At 41.1% G+C, this 15,287-nt stretch overlaps 1 protein-coding gene across 5 annotated transcripts in view; it reads right to left on the bottom strand.

The window, feature by feature from the left end:
• Positions 1 to 9,857: 9,857 nt before the first annotated feature.
• Positions 9,858 to 15,287, bottom strand: part of LOC311086973 (SUN domain-containing ossification factor) — a 52,769-nt gene continuing 47,339 nt past the window's right edge. For all 5 annotated transcript variants that reach the window (XM_084120222.1, XM_084120226.1, XM_084120225.1 and 2 more), the window contains 3 exons: positions 15,033 to 15,118; positions 14,864 to 14,913; positions 9,858 to 10,399 (listed from right to left, as the gene is read on the bottom strand). In XM_084120222.1, the coding sequence (XP_083976348.1) occupies positions 10,058 to 10,399; positions 14,864 to 14,913; positions 15,033 to 15,118 (478 nt within the window). In that variant the 3' untranslated portion in view covers positions 9,858 to 10,057. The remainder of the gene's footprint in view (positions 10,400 to 14,863; positions 14,914 to 15,032; positions 15,119 to 15,287) is intronic.

The raw sequence follows: 15,287 nt of genomic DNA, 5'->3' as shown, positions 1-15,287 counted from the left end.
TAACAGGTTTATTTTTACATTCTCTCTTGTTACAAACTAACAATGTACATTTTATCTGAAATGCTGAATTATTCTCACGTCTGTTAATGTAGTATAACATTAAAGATTTTTGGCCATTGTCATTTTTACATTTTTATTATGTAGGCTATATTTAGAATTTTATTTTTTATTTATTTTTTTACCACACAAAAGATCTTGTATCAGTTTAGTAACTTTAGATTTGAGGAAAACGGGGCAGGTCTTACAAAAGATCAACTTATATCACTATAATTTACAACATTAGCTTTCTACTCATTTTAGAGAATTCTGTTACAAACTCGCCCATGTCCAGTTCATGTGTTATTGCTTTTTCATGAGATAAAAACACAAGGTTTTCCTTTCTGAACAATACATCTGTGCATGTTGTGTTTTATTAGGATACAGAGTGTGGTAACTCTTGATCACAATCAAGAGTATCATGAAGATGACTTGTAATCAAGTTCACTAAAAGTTCTAATAAAGTTCATTGGCTGTTACTGTCGTTATATTGCTTCATCATTCAGCACGTCCGCGTTTACCTGAAGGTAGCGAAGTGAATGAGCTAAGTCTGTCTCGGAGGAAAAGAGGTAAGGGGGTTGGGAAGAAAACAGAAAATAACATATCTGGAGCTGAATTGGCCCTTCGCAGGGAGTTTGATTGACAGGCGATCTGACCAATCATAATCCGCCATTTGCGTCCGACAAAGCAGTCAGGAGAGTAACGTTAGATTAACGTTGGAGAATTTGAACTTGTGTGATAGGCTACTAATGACGTCTTTCCGCGGTTAAAACAACATCCTTCTTATGTTCATTTATGTTTATTTGATGCTATAAATTAACTAGAAGGAAGAGATGATCGGTTCATCAGCAGCTTTAACTGAGGCTCTACAGAGATCTGCTGCATATGCCACCAGAGAGATGTCTATTAATTACACCAATATATATATAATATATATAACCTGTATGAATTTCTTTCTTCTGCTGAACAGAAAGGAAGATATTTAGAAGAATGTCAGTAACCGGACAGTTTTTGGGTCCCATTGACTTCCATAGTATATTTTTTTCCTACTATGGAAGTCAATGGGAATATTGGATTTGGCCGCCATCTTGGTCTCAGGGACCATTGGCTCGGGCGCCCTGGCTAAATCATTTCAGTATCCCCTCAGCTACATCTGTGCCAAATTTGGTGCTTGTAGATGAATTTGCGTGAACAATGGGGTGTAAGGCCCCATACCACAGCCCAAACTGCTTTTTTGGACAGCGGCCATATTGGAATTGGAGGATCAAGGGGTCCAGATATACTGGGTCATAAATATAAACATTCCTATGCGTTTCTCATGATCAATTAAGCTGAAAAACATATCAAGTTTGCATTTGTAACTCATGTGGTTCAAAAGTTAAAGCCGGAACCCTTTTCGGGCAGCGGCCATATTGGATTTGGCCGCCATCTTGGCCCCGAGGGTCACTGGCTCCGGCGCCCTAGCTAAATCATTTCGGTATGACCTGAGCTACATCTGTGCCAAATTTGGCGCTTTTAGATGAATTTGCGCGAAATTACCTATTTATGTGCTTAAAGGTGCCTTGTGTAAAAATAAATAAATTCATACTCCACATTCCATACCAGATGGGGGCAGTATACCTCCAGAAAGTGAGTTGGTCTACTCTAGAGTATGAATATCTTCAAGCTACTCCCCTTCACCTTTACCAGTGAATATGTTCATATTCGTTTTGTTCATATTACATTTTTATTGTTAGTTTGAATTACATTAATTTGACAGACAGCATTCGCTGATGTTGACCAAGCTAGCGCCAACATAACCAGAGCTTCCAACTCTCACGCATTCACCGTGAGACACACGCAAACACTTTTCACACGCTCTCACCCCACACATCAATTTTCTCACGCACAGAAAAATCGCGAAGCAAAGAGGACACGGAGACCGACAGACTAGACAGAGCAGGTTAGTTATGATATAAAAAAAATCTCAGCTCTCAGATTCTGTCAATTTTATTACGCAATTCAAACAATAAATACCGTTTTGGCGCTTGTAAATGTTACACGACAGATCCCTAGCGCATGTGAACCGATCATCTCTACTAGCTAATAGTAAAAAAATCACGAACACTGAAAGATACAGTAACGTTAGGCTACAACTTACCAAAATGTATTCCTCATACATAATAAACCAATAGACCAATCAGTGTTTTTTATCAGCGTGAAGAGGTCAATAACACAGCTGGAGAACAATTATGTCAGATTTACCTCAGGAAAGCCATTTAATAAACATAATATAGGTCACGTAGTTGGCAAGAAAAAAAGAGCAATAGAGATTGTGCTATGTGTACTATATTACAATACTATATTTATGTACGTTATATATATGTTTATCGAACAGCCTTCGATACATTTCTATGTTATAACTTCCCGAAAATCTACACAAACATATAAAACAAACTTCTAACGAAATACTAACAGCATCTTACTTACCAATCCAAAAGAAATGTTGCAAGTTCGAAGTCAAACCTCATTTCTTTCATGTCCATTAGTTGTCTCCAGCGATGGAAAGCAGTGCCAATGTTTACTCTGGTTCTGTTCCTTTTTTATCAGATTTTATTTGAATGTAGTAGTGGGCTGTAGGCTACTTTCCACACGATTGACATCAGGTTCAAGTACGCCCACAAGCCGTGCGAGTTATTCGTGTATTGCATGTTTGACTGGTGGTTATGTTGCCCGCATACCGCCTCCCATGGCCGAAACTGGTATTACGACACCTGTCGGGCCGTGGCTAGTAATGCTAATGCTAATTCAGGTTGATATCTCTGCAGCACTATAACTTGACATTTTTTTAATGACATCATCGCCCTTATTTCTTCTCATTCTTTTGATGCGTGTAGCTCATTTTTTGGATATTTTTACCTCAATTTTTACATAAGGCACCTTTAAGGCCCCCAACTATAAGCGGAGCTGATACGGGAAGTCCAGCGCAGCGCGATAGTGCACTTTCTGAGATATATATTTTTTCTTGTGAATCGTGAGATTGTCGTTTACAGTATTAATTTGTTGGAAACGCACATTTATTTTCGACTTGTCGGAGTCGGGCTTTAACTACAGCACAAACTGTTTGCATTGCCCTAAGATTATTTGCGGCTCTTTCCTTTACACTATTGGAGATGCGGAGAACTTGATGGAAAGTGCTGTCTGTCGTGTCATTCGGAGTTTACCTGGAGCTTTTAGGTTTAAAACACAGTTTTATTTTTTTTGTGGCATTTCCAACTAATTAAGACCCAATGCTGTAAAGCAGTTTTTTTAAAGCAGTTTTTTTTAAGGCTATCATCATTTTTTATGAAGATCATGCAATCATGACCATGCTGATTACAGTATGTGTCACTCAGGCTTCACTAACGTGATTGGGTACCATAGACTATAGGCTACCATAGACTGCCATCAAGGCCTCAATGAAGGGGATTATGTGAACTGAAAGGGGATTCACAATGTAAATGTGCAGCCCAGTTACTATTGTGATTCTTAATATTCCAGATTAATAATATTATATCAAATAAAAAAGGCAGTTGACTAAAATCTTCCATATCACAAATGTGAAAGCAAAATGGCCAAGATCTGTGCATGACTTAAGAATTTTCAGAGATTCACATTTATGCACATTATTTGAAAGTGGTAAGAAAAGTTCCACAATTAAATATCAAGCTCACTGTATTACATACACTTATGCTGATCCTAACAGAACTGCATTTCTTCATAGGTGATTATGACATGTTCCTGCAGACAGGTGTTTTATGACCCCATTCCCTGACCCAAACCAGTTACAATGCAGCTCTAGCCAGGACAAGGGCACACAATGAAATGAACTTTGGCTAACTAAAGGGAAGATTTCAGTGTCTGAAAAGTCTGAGGGTTGCACACCTGCAGGGCCTGTGACATTGTTGCATGTGCCATATTACACAACATTGCCAAAAAAAAAAAACGCTTTTCATTAAATGTTTAATAAAAGACAAATATGCTTAGTTCCTTTTTATTTCAATTGTCCTTTGTAAAGAAAAGCCAGTGGTCAAGTGCCTGCAACAAGAGATATTAGACACATGCCTCATGCAACAAATAAAAAGGAAAAGTTGGCTATACACTGCCCACCTGTAGGCCATAAGTCTCCTCTGTGTGTGCAGACTCTTCTGTAGGCCTTTCTGTAGATGTGGAATCCTGCAACTTATATTGCAGCCATAAAGCATACAAGTATAATGAAGTAAAGTTATTTATGCACTTGCAGGGAGGCTAGTTCCTCCATATGACAGTTATCTGAGAGGGTTTATTCACTGTCCAGTGCACTGGAAACAAATGGACATTACAAAGTCTTATACTTTCTTTCCTTTGGAAAGTTAGAAAATGTCCACTTACTGCACATATTTCAGCTCCACTTTCTTGGGAAAAGACACAAGTGTTGGTGTATTATGTAAAATTGCACAAAAGAGGAAAACACAATGTCATTACAATGAACTACACTCGGGAAACGTGATCAATAACTCATGGCAAAATATTTTTACATTAACATAAGTTTATCAGTTTTCACTTTCACAAGTCAAAGCAATTCATCATTACTCGAGATTTAACAGTTGAAATGACTATACGGCCTTAATTTAATGCAGCAAAAATTATTTTACAGTGTAGGCTACTGAGATCTTTTCTATTTTTTTCTCAGCCATTACTTGGTTGCTTTTATAAACAAACACCATTTATTTAACAGTGCCTTTTATAGAAGAGACAATAATCAAACACAAAGTATGTGAATTTAACAAACTAATCAATACAATTATATCAAATCATGTGAAAACTATAAAATATATACAAAAATATAAATGCAAAATATTGCAAAGGCTTCATACAACTTCATACAAGTTGCACTTCGCGTTTCTTTGATATCAGAACATGAGGACGTGATTCCATCAGAATTTTCTACAGTCTGTCAAGGTACAACTGTGGGCACTCAGATGCTCCCTCCAGTGCACCAGAGTATGGAGATTTACCCTTATTAGCTGATAATTCTGATTATGTTCAAGATGGACATGCACATTTCTATCATAGCCCTCCTCTGAGAAAACCTAGCGATACGTTTTTTTCAATCTCATCTGAAATGATCAGTGTTGGGGGTAACGCATTACAAGTAACATGCATAACACATTCAGATTACTTTTTTGATGTTACAAGTAAAGTAATGTGTTACAAGTAACATGCATTACCTAATCAGATTACTTTTTGATGTTATGAGTAAGGAAATGCATTACAAGTAACATGCATTACCTAATCAGATTACTTTTTGATGTTATGAGTAAGGAAACGAATTACAAGTAACATGCATTACCTAATCAGATTACTTTTTGATGTTATGAGTAAGGAAACGAATTACAAGTAACATGCATTACCTAATCAGATTACTTTTTGATGTTATGAGTAAGGAAATGCATTACAAGTAACATGCATTACATAATCAGATTACTTTTTGATGTTATGAGTAAGGAAACGAATTACAAGTAACATGCATTACCTAATCAGATTACTTTTTGATGTTATGAGTAAGGAAACGAATTACAAGTAACATGCATTACCTAATCAGATTACTTTTCGATGTTATGAGTAAGGAAATGCATTACAAGTAACATGCATTACATAATCAGATTACTTTTTGATGTTATGAGTAAGGAAACGAATTACAAGTAACATGCATTACCTAATCAGATTACTTTTTGATGTAACGAGTAAAGAAACGAATTACAAGTAACATGCATTACCTAATCAGATTACTTTTTGATGTTATGAGTAAGGAAATGCATTACAAGTAACATGCATTACCTAATCAGATTACTTTTTGATGTTATGAGTAAGGAAATGCATTACAAGTAACATGCATTACCTAATCAGATTACTTTGTGATGTTATGAGTAAAGAAACGCATTCTAATAACGCACATTACGTAATCAGATTACTTTTTGATGTTATGAGTAAGGAAACGCATTACAAGTAACATGCATTACGTAATCAGATTACTTTTTGATGTAACGAGTAAAGAAACAAATTACAAGTAACATGCATTACCTAATCAGATTACTTTTTGATGTTATGAGTAAGGAAATGCATTACAAGTAACATGCATTACCTAATCAGATTACTTTTTGATGTTATGAGTAAGGAAACGAATTACAAGTAACATGCATTACCTAATCAGATTACTTTTTGATGTTATGAGTAAGGAAACGCATTACAAGTAACATGCATTACATAATCAGATTACTTTGTGATATTATGAGTAAAGAAACGCATTACAATAACGCACATTACGTAATCAGATTACTTTTTGATGTTATGAGTAAGGAAACACATTACAAGTAACATGCATTACGTAATCAGATTACTTTTTGATGTAACGAGTAAAGAAACGAATTACAAGTAACATGCATTACGAAATCAGATTACTTTTTGATGTTATGAGTAAAGAAACGCATTACAATAACGTGCATTACGAAATCAGATTATTTTTTTGATCTAACAAGTAATGCATTACAAGTGTCATACATTATGTAATCACATGACTTTTTTCGATGTCAATGAAAATTACATTCTAATAATACAAGTACATTTATTTACAGTAAAAAAAGTTTACAAAAAATTGTAGCTGAAATATAGCAATTGATGCATGACGTCCACTACAGTGGACATGTGATTAATCAGAGTTTTCTCTCAATCTAAAATCAAAACTTGGAAAATTTTACTGTGATATGACTCATTAGATATTGCTTGATGCTGCAATATTTTTTTTACCTACAAGAGTCTCCTGGGATAGAAGGAATGGGTGGATATTCCAGAGCAACTTGGCATGTCTGACTGACCCTTGGCCATCTTGGTTTGGAGGGGGAAAAAATCGAAACACAAAGGCTTGCCACTTGGTTGCAATTTATAGGATGATGCACCAGGGTCCAATGAAGAGGCTGATGTGCAACTTTGCCATAAAAACCCATGCAAATTCAAGAAAATGCTTTTTTAATAGCTGTCCACTGTAGTTACCACTATGCGTGAAAGGGTTAATATGAGGGAAATAGCGTGACACAAAAAATCTTTAACTTTTAGGTAGGTTATAGCAAAATATTTTTTAGTAATTCTGTGAATTACACTAAGCAAACCAAAAGTAGGCCTAATACTACCCACCGTATGAAGAAGGGTTGGCTCTCCACAGAACATAATATATTCATTTTATTTTATTTTATTTTTCGTGTTCGCATTTATGAGGAAAAAACGATGTTACGGTCGTGTCAGTTCTCCGTAACGGACGCGACTGCTCTGAAAGTGGCACTAAAGACTGCTTAAGCTTTCACAGAGACCTCAAACAGAAAGCACAAAGCCTTTCTTTAAAGTGAATTTCGTTTTGTATTAATTGTATCTTAATTTTAATCAATGATTCATCTACCAATTGCCTGGATTTAATAAGTAAGAAGTAAATATAAGTAGACAAGAGAAAACCAGGACATGGAGGCGCGGGTCCTGGTTATCCACGGAGGTGCGGGTCCCGGGCGTCTCATAAATGAACCGAAACTCAGCGTCTACTTGCCTCACTCACAGTCAGACATGTCTACTTTTAAACAGAACAATTCAAAACGAAAGAAAACGGACTGCTCTCTGGTTAGAAAGAAAACACAGAAGAGCAAACAGCAATGCGCATACGTCCATCCCGCGAATGTACAGTCTTCTTCTACCATATTCTCCCATTAACCGCTTTTCCTCTGGCCAGCGCGAGCACAGAGACCGAAATCATGATCGCGGCACTCCTGTATAACCTGCCCTAAACACGCTTTTACTGGACTATGTCACACAATACAAAGGTACACCAGCAAGAGGGAGATGAATGAAATAAATCGCCTTACAAATATATCAGAAGCTGTCATTTAGTCATTATTTACAAACTTGGACACCACACGCACGCGGCTATTGACTGACCACGAACATTCGTTAATGTCTCGCGGTCTGGCTGTATTTATTGTATTTGTATTTTTGTGTATTTTTTTTAATGTATTATATGTATTTTATGTATTTTTTTATTTTTTTGAACAATTAAATTTTGGGCTAAAAGTGTGTTGTAACGCATGCGTTACTGAACATGTACCGAGTAAAATATTACTGAAAATTGATTAGTAATGCCTTACACTACTGCGTTACAACAAAAAGTAATAAGTTACTGTAATACATTACTTTTGTAACGCATTACTCCCAACACTGCTCAAGACGACAGGGCATGGAGAGGCAAAACATGATTTAAACCGACAGGTAGGGAGGGAGTAGTGTTAAGATACAGCACGTGTCAAAAAAGCTTGATGACCGTGTAATTGATGATTGATGACCGTGTAATTGATGATTGATGACCGTGTAATTGATTGACCTCTTGCCCTTGCGATGACCTTGACCTCACATGACAGTGGCGCTAAAGGCTTTGTACATCGGGTGAAAGTAAGAGAGTCAGTACAGCAAAAACTGTGCAGACTTCTTTGTCAGTTAGACATGCAGTTTCCTAGTAAACTTAGTCGTTTACAAGCTGAAAGCATCACTCAGAGGGTGGGTGCCTCCCCATGGCTGTCCCCTATTGTGGTGACAACAAAGAAAAGCTGAGAAATTTGTTTGTGTGGATTTGCAGGAGCCAAACAGGGCAGTAATAATCGATAGCCACCCACTTCCACACATGGAGGACTTATTCACTGAATTAAAGGGGAACACATACCTCCAAGTGATGCTTCACAAGGACAGCCGAGATCTGACGGCTTTCATCACTCATGAATGGTTATTTCGATTTCGTCGGGATGGTTACAATACTAAAAGGCCTTCATGGAGTCCAGAATTATCTAGATGATGTGATTGAGTAAATTACGAGTCATCCAATTGTTTATATCAGCTATGCATTCCGTTAATTTTGTGAATTGGTAAGTATCGTTAGGTTTTGAAGAAATATACAGCTGAGTATCATCGGCATAACAGTGAAAACTAATGCCATGTTTCTTAATGATATCTCCTAATGGTAGCATGTACAGAGTGTGTGTGTGTGTGTGTGTGTGTGTGAGGGTAGCATGTACAGAGTGAACAGCAGCGGTCCTAGTACTGAGCCTTGTGGTACGCCATACTGAACTTGTGATCGATGAGACATCTCTTCATTTACTGCTACAAACTGATAACGGTCAGATAAGTTTGATTTAAACCATGCCAATAGACTAGAATAGACTCAAAAATGATGTTGGCATTAGTGGAATTGCATATTAATGCATCCACTAATGCCAACATAATGTTCGAGCCTATTTAAAAGAACGTTGTGGTCAATGGTGTCAAATGCAGCACTAAGATCGAGTAACACTAATAGAGACACAACCACGATCGGATGATAAGAGCAAATCATTTGTGACTGATGAGAGCAGTCTCAGTACTATGGTACGGTCTAAATCCGGACTGGAAATCCTCGCAGATATCATTTCTTTCTTAAAAGGAACACAGTTGTGAGTAGCTTTGGGATGTGCTGGAAGGGGAGATTCGCATCATGGATGTGCAGCCCATAAATCTGCAGCAACTGTGTGATACTATCATGTCAATTTGGACCAGAATCTCTGAGGAATGTTTCCAGCAGCTTGTCCAATCTCTGCCACGAAGAATTAGGGCAGTTCTGAAGACAAAAAGTGATCCGACCAGGGATTAGCAATGTGTTACTAATAAAGTGTCTGCTGAGTGTATATGATAATTATTATCGGAATATATACATGGTGAATGCATTTGTCAGAATACACTATAAATATAGGAAAATCAATGCAGCAGTTCAATTATTTATATTTTATTTATGATTGTCTGAAAGGCCAGTGGCATATTATTACAAAAGAATAATCCCAAACTGTATAAATCTTTGTTGAATAGAGACGGCAGAAGATTTTAGCATCCAGTGTGTTGAAACAGTGCAAGCAGCTCCAGTGTAAGAGTGTTCTCAGCAGCGGAGGGTCAGTGTGTCCAGTGCGGGTCAGTGTGTCCAGTGCGGTTCAGTGTGTCCAGTGCGGGTCAGACCCCGGGTCAGATTATGCGGGACGCTGCGCTGCGGAGGCTGATGCAGCTGTTCTGGAGTTTTCTGCCGTTTGCTCTGCGTCCAGCGTCCCGGCGCAGGAATCGTCTCACACAGACGCGCACAGCTGGTGAATCCGCAGAACAGAGTCTCTTCAGAATGCGAGGAGCCCTCAGAGCCGTCTGACATCACGTCTCTGACCTCCAAAGCCTGAGGGCCAATCGTGCTCTGAGGAATCACACCAGCGACCGGAGGAGCGGCTCGTGTCTCTAGACTCCTGCTGAGCTTCAGCCTATGCTTCTTCTGCAACAAAGACAAACCAACAGTCATTATTTCCTCACCGATAAACGCTATGAATGCTTTATGGGTTTTACTGCCCAGAAAAACGTCTCGGTTACGTGTGTAACCCAAGTTCCCTGAAGAGGGAACGAGATGCTGCGTCAAAACGCTGTGGGAGTGCCCATGCGTGATTGCGTCATGAAGCCGTATGGAATCAGTCCAATGGCGTGACAGAACGTCAAAGGCGGGTGACGTCGTCGACCAGGAATCTATCAAGTACACCAAACAGCGTCAGCTTCTGACAGGCTGAAGCTAGCCGATCACGGGCATGCCGGGAGTATGGCGGCAGTATGGCAGGGTGATGCAGCGTCTCGTTCCTTCTTCAGGGAACTAAGGTTAGACACGTTACAGAGACGTTCCCTTTTAAGGGAACTCATGCTGGCAACGCTAATACCCACGTCGCCATAAGAGCAAGTGTCCGTCCGTGTGAAGTCAGTGCGCACATTAAGACGAAAGCACCTGCGCCCCTGGAGTGGAGCTGAAGTCAAGATCGTAGAACCTCACGAATGTGTGCGGTGAGGACCAGCCTGCCGCATCACAAACATCATGGAGCGAAACTCCTGACAATAAAGCTTTAGAAGCAGCCATACTCCTAGTCGAGTGAGCTCGTACAGCCAAAGGTGAAGGCTGACCAGCCGACTCGTAAGCAAGTGAGATAGCCTCAACCACCCACTTGCTAATTCTCTGCTTAGATGCAGGACACCCTTCCTGAGTGACCCAAAGCAAACAAACATCTGTTCAGATTTCCTCCACAGGGCAGTTTTGTGGTAAGCATCAAGGGCCCTGACAGGGCAGAGCAGATTTAGTTTCTCTTGGTCTGACATCAGAAAGGGAGGAGGACAGAAGGCCTGCAGTACAACTGGTCTTACAATATTAGTAGGGACCACAGGAACATAGCCTGGTCTCGGGTGAAGAAAAGCCTTTACTATACCAGGCAAGAATTCCAGGCACGAGGGAGATACCGAGAGTGCTTGAATGTCTCGAATTTTCTTCAGAGACGTAATAGCGAGGAGAAATACAGTCTTTAGAGTGAGATATTTCTCAGAAACTTCTTCAATGGGCTCAAACGGAGCCAGGGAAAGGCCTTCCAATACAATAGCCAAATCCCAAGTCGGCACCCTCCTGCGGACTGCTGGCCTCAGCCTCAAAGTGCCACGAAGGAAACGAGTTACTAGAGGGTGTCTCCTCAAGGATACACAACTTAAAGGGACGTGGTAAGCAGCTAGTGCTGCCACGTACACCTTCAGTGTGGAGGGGGATAACCCTGCGGAGAAGCGCTCCTGCAGGAACTCCAGCACAGCACCCCCCGGGCAGTTAACCGGGTCCAGCTGGTGCTCTCCACACCAGGAAGTGAATAATCTCCACTTCAAGGTGTAAAGAGCCCTGAACTTATGAGCTGGGCCCCTTTAGAGGCCAAGCCCACAGTTTCCACAGTTCTGGGCGGGGGTGAAGGATCGACCCACTCGCCTGAGAGAAAAGGTCCCCCCTGAGCGGAATCTCCAGAGGAGAGCCGTCGAGGAGAGACTCTAGGTCCGAGAACCATACTCGGGCCTGCCAAAACGGGGCTACTAGCAGAAGACAGGCCCCGCCCCGGCGACCTCTCTCCAGAACTCCTGGGAGCAGAGCAATCGGGGAAAATACTTACAGACGTGACCTCGGCCATACCTAAACCATCGCATCCAACCCCAGAGGGGCTGGCTGACTGAGAGAGAACCACAGTGGACAGAGTGTCGTCTCTTGGGATGCGAACAGATTGACCTCTGCTTGACCAAAGTTCTCCCATAGGAGTTCCACCACCTCAGGGTGGAGTCTCCCCCAGAGTTCTCAACGGGCCTGAAAATTACAACCCGACCCGACCCGGCCCGTGGCTTTTAAAGCCCGGACCCGATGTAACCCGACACATCAACATGAATTATCTGGCCGAACCCAGCCCGCGGCCCGACGCCGCGTCTGATTTTTTTTTTATCATACACGTATTATCATGACCAGCAGACGGGAATTCAAATCAACCTTTAATGTTCACGCCTTTTAACCAATACAAACAATACAAACAACTGAAATAATAAACTTTAAATATATAAATAGGCTGTAGTAGCGACGGTGAATTCACCTGCGGCAAGTTTACTTTTCACCAACTCCATCTTCTCTCCAGGCTAAAGGCGTGCACGCAGCGGCGTCAGGCTTTCTTTACGGTGCGATGATTAATAAATGTTGTTGTTTTTTTCACTGAGCGGAAAAGATTAAGCCAGAGGTTAATGATGATGATTATATTCATCATATAGGTGATTATATTTTCGCCCCGAACCCGCAGGTCCCGTCGGGTTTGTCGGGCCGACCCGACCCGTTGAGAACTCTAGTCTCCCCTCCCCGGGCCTCAGCCCCTGCCTTGACAGGATGTCTGCTCCCTGATTTAATTACCCAGGGATGTAGATTGCCTTCAGAGAGACCAACTTCCCTTGGGCCTACAGGAGGATCTTACATCGGGGGCGCAACCGCAGACCCCCCGATGGTTTATTTAGGAGACCACTGATGTGTTGTCGGTACGAATCTCTCTGACCTCCTCACTCACCCCACGACTGAAGCCGCCGGGAGCGCGAACTGAACCGCCCTCCTCGAAGAGAGATTGGCGAGAGCGCAGCGTTCTTAACAGTAGCCCCTCACAATCAGCTCCCTTGAGAGCACTCCCAAACAAACAACACATAGTTGGTGTGTATCCCCACCCGTGGGATATCGAGTGCAGGGATGAACTGTTCGCTCGCCATTATATACAGTGAGGAAAATAAGTATTTGAACACCCTGCTATTTTGCAAGTTCTCCCACTTAGAAATCATGGAGGGGTCTGAAATTGTCATCGTAGGTGCATGTCCACTGTGAGAGACATAATCTAAAAAAAAAAATCCAGAAATCACAATGTATGATTTTTTAACTATTTATTTGTATGATACAGCTGCAAATAAGAATTTGAACACCTGAGAAAATCAATGTTAATATTTGGTCCAGTAGCCTTTGTTTGCAATTACAGAGGTCAATCGTTTCCTGTAGTTTTTCACCAGGTTTGCACACACTGCAGGAGGGATTTTGGCCCACTCCAATACATGGCCCCAGTCATCCTCTCCTTAATACAGTGCAGTCGCCCTGTCCCATGTGCAGAAAAACACCCCCAAAGCATGATGCTACCACCCCCATGCTTCACAGTAGGGATGGTGTTCTTGGGATGGTACTCATCATTCTTCTTCCTCCAAACACGTTTAGTGGAATTATGACCAAAAAGTTCTATTTTGGTCTCATCTGACCACATGACTTTCTCCCATGACTCCTCTGGATCATCCAAATGGTCATTGGCAAACTTAAGACGGGCCTTGACATGTGCTGGTTTAAGCAGGGGAACCTTCCGTGCCATGCATGATTTCAAACCATGACGTCTTAGTGTATTACCAACAGTAACCTTGGAAACGGTGGTCCCAGCTCTTTTCAGGTCATTGACCAGCTCCTCCCGTGTAGTTCTGGGCTGATTTCTCACCTTTCTTAGGATCATTGAGACCCCACGAGGTGAGATCTTGCATGGAGCCCCAGTCCGAGGGAGATTGACAGTCATGTTTAGCTTCTTCCATTTTCTAATGATTGCTCCAACAGTGGACCTTTTTTCACCAAGCTGCTTGGCAATTTCCCCGTAGCCCTTTCCAGCCTTGTGGAGGTGTACAATTTTGTCTCTAGTGTCTTTGGTCTTGGCCATGTTAGTAGTTGGATTCTTACTGATTGTATGGGGTGGACAGGTGTCTTTATGCAGCTAACGACCTCAAACAGGTGCATCTAATTTAGGATAATAAATGGAGTGGAGGTGGACATTTTAAAGGCAGACTAACAGGTCTTTGAGGGTCAGAATTCTAGCTGATAGACAGGTGTTCAAATACTTATTTGCAGCTGTATCATACAAATAAATAGTTAAAAAATCATATATTGTGATTTCTGGATTTTTTTTATTTTAGATTATGTCTCTCACAGTGGACATGCACATACGATGACAATTTCAGACCCCTCCATGATTTCCAAGTGGGAGAACTTGCAAAATAGCAGGGTGTTCAAATACTTATTTTCCTCACTGTAGTTTTTTTCTTATATATAGAGATATATGGTGAAAAACTCCTGCCTAGCAACTTCTAAAGACAGACAAAGTAACACCAAGGACACAGATTCACACACAGTGTGCTTGCTGAAGATAGAGAAGCTGATGCTGTTTGGTTCAGGTGTGCTTTATAGTTTCCTGGTTGATGACGTCACCCGCCAATGACGTTCCGTCACACCATTGGACTGATTCCACACGTGCTTCATGAAGCAATCCCGCAGGGGCATTCCCACAGCGTTTCTACGCAGCTTGAGTTCCTTTGAAAGAGAACGATTGCATCAAGAAGTCAGAAACATCCATCTTACTTTTCTACTAACTGGACACTGCTTAAGGCTGCTGGTTTCTTCGGAACCTCCTGAAATAAAGAGCAACAACAGCAAGTGTTTTACTGCAGAAAATGTCAAAGCCACTTAAGTGTCTGATCCACTCAACAAAACACATGATGCGAGGAAAGATTGTGGGTCAGTAACTGACCTTCAGGCGTCTGGAGGGATGGGAGCGAGGGCGGATCAGAGGCTCTGCGTCTCAGGATCACTGGCTCTTCATCAGACAGCGGCTCTCTGGAAACAGCAGGCATGAGCTGGGTTAACAACACAACATCACATGCTCATGATGGATGTGCTCAGAGTCACTCCTGCAACATGTCCTGTGAGATGTTAGCCTTGGAGAATGGGTTGAAGACGTTTAAGGAAGATAACTGTTGCCTCTGACAGAGTCTCTACAGCAGTA

The sequence above is a fragment of the Abramis brama genome (assembly GCF_963993115.1).
Source record: "Abramis brama genome assembly, chromosome: 7".
In the NCBI taxonomy this organism is placed as follows: Eukaryota; Metazoa; Chordata; class Actinopteri; order Cypriniformes; family Leuciscidae; genus Abramis; species Abramis brama.
This window is presented reverse-complemented; position numbering and strand designations above follow the sequence as displayed.